We start from the raw sequence: 11,194 nt of genomic DNA on the forward strand, positions 1-11,194 counted from the left end.
ATCCACCCGCCTCGGCCTCCCAGAGTGCTAGGATTACAGGCGTGAGCCACCGTGCCCAGCCACTACCATTGATTTTTAAGAAAATTGTGGAAACTTTCTCTAGAGACCACTGCAAATAGGAAACTCTCTTCTGGGATTTTTATTTTCCAGAATAATACTGTTCTGAAGTGAGTGAGGCAAAGTGACTTTCCAGAAATTCTTCTAGTCACATAATTTAATATGGTCTGTTCTCTACCTATCACCTTGCTCTGCAGTGAGATACAGAAGGGGAATTTATTCAAAGTTTTTATTTTAAATAATAAGCATGGAAAATAGATACTTAAAAGGCTATAGCTGTTATTAAAATCCCAAACTTGATTTTTTAATTTTATTTGATAGCTATCACCTCAAATGGAAAGGGAAAAAAAATTATACTTTAAAATTTACTATCATAAATTGCTTTTTATCTGAAGTGTTCCAGAAGAGATCTTTTTTAAAAAAGATAGCATAACATATCCACTGGCTATTTCATGTGAAAGAAAATGGAGCTGGAAAGTATTTGCTGAACCCCAGTAAAAACACAAAAGAGAAGTTAGCATGGGTTTCAGACAAGCAGCCTGCATCGGTGTCTGGGCCGACGGGGCCAACCTCACACGCAGGACAGCACGCGATGGCAGCAGAGGGGCTGGAAAGCAAGTGGTCCCCGAGTAGAAACCGCTCCTGGGGGGCTGCTGGAACAAGAGCAGGCCACGGCTGGAGCAGTCGCAGCAGGAGCGGTGGCCCTCACTACCTTTCCCCATCCACGATCCGCAGCAGCCCTGGCAGTTCGCAGCTCTGTCACAGACCCAGATTAATAAGTAATTAAGTGGAGAGCCCATCACTGCTCCAGCCACAGGGTTCGAACCCGTATTCTGACTTGCACAGACTTGCCACAAGATTCTTGTCTGGTCATTCCCCACTCGCTGCAGTCACCTGGAATGGCTTCATGTGCAGTTAAAACCACACTTATGATGGGTTTCTTCACCCCAGAGAGCTGCCCAGCCTCCTTCCCTGAGGAGATCTTCTGGACTTTCTCTGTTTTCTGCGTCCGTGGTCTTTTCGGGGCCTTTTCTCGATCATCTTCCTTATACTTCTTTTCTAGTTCAAGGTCAGACTCATTACCTAAGGAGCAAATACCAAGATGTATAAAATATCCTTTTATATCAGTGACAGAGTTGGAAACATAACTCTTACAGGGCAGAAAAGGAAATAAAGCCCTTCGGTCCACAGCGCGGCACAGACCCGTTGTATCTCTGCGGGCACCATTCCGGCCCTTCACGCCTCTGGATTCAACACGTTTTCACTGAACCTGTCAGCCACAGACCGAGCAACAGCTTAACTCCCCGGGGCCAAACTCGGCATTAGCCTGAGAGGTAAGAAAAGCTTCATTATCAGAGTGAAGAACAAAGGAGCCACCTCTTGAAAGCACACTATCAGAGCTTCCTAAGTGAGAAGGAAACCTAGGGAAGGAAGGGAAAGGAGTTTTCTCTGTCTTAGAATCACAGCCACAGAAAAAGCCACAGAACGTATGGCAAGTGCTCAGGGAACAGCTCAGCATAACCCTTCACCAGACGGGAGCACGGGGGTGGGTGAAGGGATGCGGGACAAGCAGACAGGGGTTTGGAAAGTGCTGGAACGTGGGGTATCAGGGAGGTGAAATCAGAACCAGGCAATAATAAGGCAGAAATGGGAGAAGCCAGGGGGAGACAGCCAGAGGCAATTTGGTCAGTCTGTTCCCTGTGATTCGACTCTGCCTAAAGCCAGTCCTGCACAGAAGTGGAGCAAGGAATGCCTGAAGGGAAAAGATAACATGAAGCGCTGGTTCTCAGGAAGGCATGTGCTCTCTCCAGAAGCAGCAAGGAAAAAATGGGGATAAGGAGGTAGATTGATCAAAACAGACATTCTGATTTCCTGTATTCTACAAACTAAAATTTTTTGGTGCCTGTTCCATAATTCAGGTGCTTGGATCATTTTCAGACCTAGTGGAAACAGTCTTACATAAGTTTGTTAATTGATAGGGAAAGGTCCTTAATCATACAATTTGTACCAGCATTAAAGATGTTAATATCAAACTGCAAAGAACAATGATTGGATGAGATCATGAATCAGACAGAACTGTATGTCACCCTCTAAGGCCAGAGGGAAATAGTGAAGGACCATCACACCTGTCCACCCCTTGAAGAACAGGGTGATTCCTATAAAGCCAAAGAATGGGCAAAACAAGTGATCTCCTAGGTCACAGGCAGTGCCTACATTTTGCAGACTTGATTTTCATCATGCCTAACAGCAGTTTTTGTTGTATTTTATTTTTTAGTGCCTATAATAAAAACATTTCAAAAGGCCTACAAATTGCCTGAGTCACAAAAGTTCGTTTTTGCGCCTACATGTTGGGTGTTACACGTGCATAAATAACTATAGCAGAATATACTGGACGCTATAATAAAAAGGTAGAAACAACATATTACAAAATTTTTTTGCTTTGAAAATGATGTTTCACTTTATACTGGAATTCACCATGGGATACAATTCAATATGTGGGTGATATGCCAGGAATAGATATGTTCACATAAAAAAAAAGAAAGACGTGAGAATCAGAGCTTGCCATAAGCTTAGCCCAGGTTAACAGCAGGAATCAACTGAAAACAAACAAGCGCGCACACTCAGCGCTCGCCTGCATTAATGAGAAGGAGCTGGAGAGACCGCCGTGCTCCACGCTGGATAAGCTACATCTAGAGTCTGCTTTAAGCATCGCATGTTAAGAACTGGGTGCCTGAGGATGAGGATGGGGTGTGTGAAGGTTTGCAGCCACGTCAGATGAAAAACTGGTAGAGGCCCGAGTTGGCCTCGGTGGAGAAGACCAAATAATAATAATAATAATTATTATTATTATGTGCGGCTCTGGGGTGCACACTGTTGGCATCCACCCACCCATTCCCAACACCTGTCCCTCCTTGAGGGCAACACTACCTCCTACCAGACACTCAGAATGCTGCTCCAGCCGTCCTAACAGCTAGAGCTACGGGATGGCTTGGCCCAAGGGGTCTGGGGAGAAGGGTGCCAGGGGCTTCTGGGAATGGCTTTCTTCCCTAACGAGGAAAGTACTGCCTCTCTTCTTCAGTGGGGGATTGCTGTGTCCACTGCTTGAAACTGAGCAACCACCCAGCAGCTAGGAGAGTATGAGAGGCCAAGTGAAAGACCACATCGGTGCCTGAGATCCATGAAGGAAGAGATGGATCCTGGGGCTTTAACAGCACAGATGTACCTGACCCAGCCCTGGAACCACTGCTGCTGGGCATCTCGTTACACGAGAGGATAGACATTCTCATTGTTAAACTCATTTTTAACTGGTGCCTCTACTAACAGTATCTTGACTAACACACTCTCCAAACCATCCTCTACATTGACTCAAGAATCACTTTAAAATCCAAATCTAATCCTGTCACTCTCCTGCTTAAAATCCTTCAATGGCTTCCCTCCCATCTCCATTGGGAGAAAATGCTACATAAAGTCCTCTAAGATTTGCCATGAATCATCTCTCCCACTATCCCTGCACCACCGAGGCCATGGCTTCCAAGCATACACCCTTGCATATTTATCTCCTCACTCCTTTGGGCTCCAACAATATTGAACCATAAGTTGACCAAACAACCCCATGCCATGTACAGCCCATGGGCCTTTTCATACAGGCCCACGTATTGCACAACACCCTAATCGACACACCCCTGCTTGTCCAGATGCCAAACCAAAAGGCAGCAAGGATTTCCCCTCCTCTGTGATACTCTCTGCACCCTTCACCTTTGTACCTCCCTCCATTCTCTTTACAGACACACACACATCACCATCCTGATGAGTTGGACTTCCCATACTGCTTGCAATTACCTGTTCATATGCCTCATCCACACTGTGACTTGGGTATGGATGAGGTTGGGTCTATGTCTTGTTATTTTATTAAGCCTAACATAGGCCTATAGCAGACAAAGGGCCTAAACCACATGATGAAGAAGACCTGCTCTGTTGTGCTCAAAAAGATGAAGCTAGGACCAACGGGTAACAGTCCTCAGCAATAGATCTCAGTGCAGAGAAAGAAATTTCCAACAGATCTAACAAGGGGAGGGCTTTCTTTTTTAGAGACGTGTTTCTGAGGAGGGTTTTCCAGGAAGTCTCAGATACCGTTTGTGATGCTACGGAAAAGACTCTGAGCCACGTGGGAAGTCTGACTAAGCAACGGCTGTATCTCTAAATTCTAAGGCCCTCATATACAGAGATGGAACTGTTACGTAAGAAAGACGGAGAGAAGAGGAGGCAAGGAGAGAAGAGGAGGCAAGGAGAGAAGAGGAGGCAAGGAGAGAAGAGGAGGCAAGGAGAGAAGCAGGGGCAGGGATGAGGAACAGGAGAGGCAGATAGTAGGGACAGAACAACACGTGCCCTCAACCCGCTGCACAGCCCCAGCCTCTAATGTGTTCTGTGTAGGCCCTGGCCCTCCCTGCGGCAAATGCCAGTGGGGCTCTCATTGTACCCGCACAGCCCACACATGACTCTGGCAGCAGCTAAGGTGGAGCCAGCCCTCTGGACTGTCTGGGTGGGCAATTCTGGGAGTCACTGTGACAGTGTCTTGAGAGTCAAACCCCCACTGCCCACAGCAGGGACCCCAATAACAAGCCTTGGCTTTCCTCCTGCCCTCTCTCTCCCCACGCCCCTACTCATGCTTCCTGGGACCACCACCCAGCCCAACGGTCTGCAGCCAAGGCTGCTTCCATGGGATCCCAAGCTAAGACACTCCCTCTGAAGATTGCCCCAAATGCACATCTCCAAGCCCCCATGTTCCTCATCAATTCTCTGTGGCTTCATGCAACAAGGATCTCCAGTCCATGCAAGCTTCCTCCTATTCTCAAGAGCTTCAGAAGCTTCCACACTAAGTTTTCCCACTGATTCAGGCACCACATGCCAGGGATGGCACTGAACAGCCTTGACAGTGATTCTTGGAGATGGTCTTAACAGATCTCTTGAGGCCTGGAGCACTGTGGGAAGAACAGGACTCCCATAGAGGAAGAGCATCACATCCGCTCAGAGGCAAGTACCTGGTACACTTAGGAAGGAGCTAATAACTCCAGTAGAACACCCAGGAGATGGGGGTGAGACAAAAGCCTGGAGAAGGGCTGGCATGAAGACCCACATGCCACCCAGAGACTCTGGCCTACAAACACAATTGTTTCACACAGAGGAATATCGTGTTGTCCACCACACTCCCTCATGTGCCAGGTTCCTCACAGCCTCGAACACGGCTCTGTTATAGCTGTACAACTACATATTTTTCATTCCCAGCATTGAGTCTAGCACATAGTAGGTGCTCAATCCTTCTTTGTGGAAAGCAGGGAGGATGGAGGGCAAAAGAGAAAGATATTTTATTAATGTCTTGCTGGTAATTTTCTGCTCACTCTGATTTGGACATCAAAGTCCTTGTTCCCACTTGACCTGGTTGTCCTGCATCCTCACTTGACCCATCTTTGTACTTTTCAAAGTTGCCTTTTCTCTACTGAAATGCCTCCTTGGACTCAGCCCAGAAGTCGTGCTGATGGGAGCTTTTCTGAGTGCTTGGCATTTCTCATCTTCGCATGTATCATGGCCTTTGAATAAGGTGTTTTTAATAGTCTGCTGCTTCCTCTGAGTTATTGACTTTTTAAACTTTTCTGCTTTTTCCCCCAGCTAACGCCTACCTTCCCTCTAGCTTCCTTTTCTTTTGAAAATTCAATAGCTCTATGATGAGTTTTGGTTCTCCCTCTTGTGTGTGGTTGCTGGATGCAGCCATGCTGTGAGCTAACTGTAAATGGGCTGGTGTGTGTGGCCGAAGGGCCAGTTAATGGAACCACAGCAGAGAGGCAGTGGTGTGCTGTGTTTCAGAGACTGAGAAGCCAGGGTTGGACACCACTCAACCACTTAAAATGGGACTTTGGACAATTGATTAGTCTCCATAAAACTGCTCATAAAAAATAAAATAGAAATCATGAAACGGACCTCAAAGGATTACTGTGAGAATAAAAAACACAATTTCTGGGAAAGTCCCTGGTGCATATTAAACATCCCATCAATGTTTGTCTTCTCTACCTTCTGGTAACATTTTTGGGACACCACCCCTGAAGGTTCTTCCAGCCACACATTTTTACAGCTAGTCTCACCCCTCTGTTTTAGGAGTCAGCCTTGATGGGCACCAATTTTAGAAATCATAAGGATCAGATAAAATTAAGCTAGCAGTCAGAGATAATCTTGGGGCAGAGCCTCCCACCTCTGCTCCTCAGCATCTGGTGGGTCTATGTGGCCACCAGAGCATCTCATGCTCCCGTGAAACCCTTGCAGTATGGATTCCATCTGCAGCATTAGCCATAGTACTCTCCGGAGAGAAATGTGAGAAAGCCCCACCCACACGTTCTCCCAATGAACAAAACCTTTCAATTCTTTCAATTCAAAATATATTGAGACTTAGCTTTGTTTTTAAGATTTTTACCATTTCTGCCATACAAACTGAATAAATATATAACATAATGTACCAGCTAGCATCATTAGCAATTAAGATTAGAAATTTCTTCGGCAGTAATGTAGTAAGTAACATGCTAACAATAACAACAAAAAGTCTGGGTTCTGATCCAGATTCAGTGACCCTAAGGATTTAGGGGCAGATGGATGTTGGGGAGTCATTTTGTACGACTCCCAGTCATCAGGCAGTTATTACCTAACCATCTCAAAGAAAAGCTGTCTATACTACCTGTAAACCATTTCAGGAAAAGGGATCCCACCACGACAAACCAGACAGCACGGTGACCTGCTTAGAAACAAGCATTCCTGCCCAACTTGCACTGGACGTGCATGAGCCCTCTGAGCTTCCGTTAGCCATGGGCTTGATTAACTAAATTGCAGACCGTCTCACCATGGCTACCATGAGCAAATCCATGGCCACAAGCTTGATAGCAAGCACTGACAAAGGAGGACATTTTGCAGACACCCACACTCCTGGGTGACTGGATCAGCCACTTGTTACCTTGTGCAAAGGTGAAAACAGGAGAGGTATAATATTAGGGGAGTCTGAGTGTCTGCACGCTTCCTACCCCAGACTGTCTTCCTCCTCTATGTCTCCTGCCTCTCCAATCTCTTACCGTGGTGTTTTCAATAAAACAGGGAGTCACACTCCTGGTTTCCAGTCTTTATAGGTGACTGTGATTTAATCAGTAAGGGCCCCACTGCCAGCACCACTGGTCCTTTGGGAGTTGGGAGAGGAGAGAGCCCTAAGAACTCATAAGGAATCTCCCCAGCCACATCCTGGCTCTCAGCCACACTCCCCATGCACACTATCCCAGGATATGTCGGCTCTTTGGGCACCGTGGGGACACCCCTTCCAGACCTAAAGCCCCATCCTCCCTACCTGACACTGCTGGAACCCGAGATAGATTAAACAGGCTCTGTGCACTCTTATTTGCAGAACAGTACCTGGTCATGTCTACGAAGGGCCAGGTCAACTTTAGGTCTGATTTCAAGTCTTCCTCTTCCATTTCTATTCCTGCTTGCTAGTTACCCTCTCCTCAATTTGGTTAAGTATCCATACCAAGTATGTGTCCTCTAAAATCAGACTTTCCGTTTCCAATATCAAGTTCAACAATTATTCTCTACTACTTAATATAACATTCTCTTTGTGAGCTCATTTTCTATTCTCATTTCTATTCTCTATTTCCAAATTTTCCTGAGTGTTTCAAACAAAATATCATTTCTGCACAGAATAAATAAATATTTACTTGGAAATTACATAAGCACTACAGAATTTACTTTTTCTTTTCTAGCCACAATTCATCCAACAGATTCTTATACAGTACCCAGCACTGCTTTAGCATTTGTAAAACTTTAGTGCACAAAACAAAGAGAGATCCCGGCCCTTGGCAGTTTACATGCTAGTTGAGAAAGATGAAAATAGATTTAAAAACATAATAAATAAGTAAATTCCATAGTATGTTAGAAGGTAATCATTTTACCTGAGCCTAGGAAATGAGCATCATAGGCCTTCAGGAAGCAGGGGAAGTTTGAGTTGATAAATACAGATGCTCCTCGGCATAATGATGAGGTTATATCCTGATAAACCCACACAAAGTTGAAAATATCGTCAAGTCAAAAATGCAATTAAGGCCGGTGCAGTGTAAATCTTAGCACTTTGGGAAGCTGAGGTGGGAAGATCGCTTGAGGTCAGTAGTTCGAGACCAGCCCGAGCAAGAGCCAGACCCCATCTCTACAAAAAACAGAAAATTGGCTGGGCATGGTGGTATGTGGCAGGAGGCTGTGGCAGGAGAATCACTTGAGCCCAGGAGTCTAAAGTTGCAGTAAGCTATGATGACGCTATTGCACTCTAGCCCGGGCGACAGAGACCTTGTCTCAGGGGGAAAAAAAATGCATTTAATACACCTAATCTGCTGAACATCATAGTTTAGCCTTACCTATCTTAAACGTGTTCAGAACACCTTATGCCCTGCCTATAGTTGGGCAAAATCATCTAACACAAAACCTGTTTTATAATAATAAAAATAGAAATTTTATAATAAAAAATAAAAATAAAAGATAAAACATTCTACGATAAAGACATCTGCACCCGAATGTTTATGGCAGCACAATTCACTATTGCAAGAATGTGGAAACAACCCAAGTGCCCGTCAATCCATGAGTGGATTATCAAAATTTGGTATATGTTTACAATGGAATATTACTCAATCATAAGAAACGACAGTGATGTAGCACCTCTTATACTTTCCTGGATTAAACTTAAGCCCATTATCCAAAGTGGGGCACCACAAGAGCAGAAGAACGGGATCCATTTGTACTCACCATCAAATTGGTACAAACCGATCAACACTAGGTTGATCACATGGCAGAAATACTCTCTAGGGATTAGGGGGATGGGGGGGCAAATCTACAACTAAAGGACACCGAGAGCACTAAAGGGAGGGAAGGGCATTTAGGTGAGGCAAAGACATAAAGTGTAGCTATAATGTTTGTACCCTCACAAAACCCTGGAATAATAAATAAAAAACAAAAAAATAAATAAAAGATCAAAATCTAAAATTTGATGTTCTGTTGAACACGCATCACTTTTGCACCATAGCAAAGTTGAAAAATTGTAAGTTGAACCACCATAGTTGGGGACCATCTGTAGTGTGGTCCAGTGCTCTAGGTTCTAACAAACATCTCTCACACAAACATTCCCTATCGCTGAGGAAGTTACTGTGAGTGGCTTGTTTATAAATTGGTTTACTTGTCTCTTGTCTGTCTCCCCTGACAGGATGTAAACTCAAAAAGGCCAGGCAGGAATTAGCCGATTTCATCAGATTTCCACTGTGCCCAGCACATTATAGATACTCAGTAAAGTGGGGAGAGAGAGGAAGGGCCTCAAGCCTCAAGCCTCGCAAAGTGGAAAGTCATCCAGTCATTAAACAAATAGCAAGGGAAGGCCTCTTGTGTGTCTGGCCCTGTGCCAGGCACCGCAGACCCAGAGATGAGCCAGGCCTGCTCCCTGCCCTTGGGCAGCTCAGAGGCTCACCTGGGCGACACACGCATGAATACTAATAACTGCCCCAGCCATTCAGCATGCCGTACACACCATCAGCTCCTTCAGTCCTCCCCGCCCTGAGGAGGCGGGGCTGCTCCTGAGCCCTTTATAAAGATCAGGAGACCAATGCTCGGTGAGGGGAGAGCTGACATGGCCCAGACACTCTGCCCCATTCATCAGTGGCAGATCCAGCATCACGTCTAAGTCCAGTGCAAAGCAAGGGCTCCCTGCCAGCCTCTCCTGCCTCTGATGCTGTCTGTGTAAGAGCAGAAGTTTAGACAAAGTGCACAGAGAGGAACCAAGTGAACAGCCGGCGCCACGATGGGATGAGCTGGTGGTCAAACAGCAAAGCCTAATGTTGTCTTACGGGGTGGAGAGAACAGATGGGCCTGGCTAGTGGACCGGCCCCTGAACACTGCCTCTAAGCAGCCCCTTTCCTCCCAATCCACCTCTCTCTGGTGGTGGGGGGGCGGGGGCGGTGGAGCCCAAGTCCATTTGTGCTGAAGGCTGAGGTGGATGAAATAAAGGCTGGCATTTTCTCTGCGCACCCTCAGCCGAGTGGCCATAAACAGCAAGAGGCCATTTGCTCCAAATCACTTTATGCAGATAAATGGCCTCACTTCAGCCCACGAAGACACACCGAACAGTCAACTGCACAGCTGGCTCCCTGGCGCAACAGACTGCCGACCCGGCGCAGCACCCAGGGCCAGGCACTTAAAATCCCATCACAGCCTGTCAACGGTGTGCCCAGCTCTTCCTGCTCTACAGCGGTGCTCCTCGCTGTGAAGAGGCAGTTCTCGGGAAGTAAAGAAAGCTAGAGTTCTGTTAAACCAGTGAATGTCTATCGCCCCTGCACTGAGATAGACTGAACCCTCTGGCAATAAACACAGCCACTAAAAGTTGCTCTTCTGAGATGGCAGGATATAGGGCAGAGTCAGACACCCAGGTGAAATCCAGGCCCCCCGGTTGATACCGACAGGAAATTTTGGATAGTTTATGCTTGTTTCAAAGAATGCCCGGTTAAACCACTGGGCCTAGGCAGAGTGCCTGGCAGAGAACAGCTGGCAAGCAGATGTCTTTTAATAATCACGTCCAAATGTAGAGAATAAAGACACCGAAGGGCGCCAGGGCAGGGTCGGGGGACCCAGGTCAAACTCCACGTCGCCTAGAGGCTGTTTCCAGGATGAATCAGCTTCCAAACAGCCTGTTTTATGGACGAGTGTTAATTACACAATTCTAAGGTAGTATTTTGTTTTCAAAGTGTATTAAATGTCTAAAAATATCTTCACTGAGCTCTAGAAAAGACTCTTTATCCAAGAGAAAACAGGATATAATTTTAGTGGGATCAGTAGCTGAAATCTGTCTGAGGTGCTTAAAAGGCAGAAGAACAGACTAGATGACGTCACACCCCAGTGCTCTCTTTAAGGCCCTCCCCTGCGTGAGCCCGGTCACAGGAAGGGAGGCCAGTATTGATCCCACCAGCAACGGTGGGTTTCAAGCTGAAATATCTAACAGTGGTCTATGCCTGTCTGGTATTTTTCCTTTAATCAATATCACACAACAGAGATAAACTACAGTACTGTAATGATAATACCTTATCTT

The 11,194-nt window shown here is 46.1% G+C and overlaps 1 protein-coding gene across 1 annotated transcript in view; it reads right to left on the bottom strand.

Moving 5' to 3' along the window:
- The window catches only part of ZFAT (zinc finger and AT hook domain containing), a 168,794-nt gene that overhangs the window by 119,673 nt on the left and 37,927 nt on the right, over nucleotides 1–11,194 (bottom strand). Inside the window, exon 3 of the mRNA XM_012648151.1 lies at nucleotides 952–1,140. Coding sequence (XP_012503605.1) covers nucleotides 952–1,140 — 189 coding nt within the window. The remainder of the gene's footprint in view (nucleotides 1–951; nucleotides 1,141–11,194) is intronic.

The sequence above is a fragment of the Propithecus coquereli genome, unplaced genomic scaffold (genome assembly GCF_000956105.1).
Source record: "Propithecus coquereli isolate 6110/MARCELLA unplaced genomic scaffold, Pcoq_1.0 Scaffold28, whole genome shotgun sequence".
Lineage (NCBI taxonomy): Eukaryota > Metazoa > Chordata > Mammalia > Primates > Indriidae > Propithecus > Propithecus coquereli.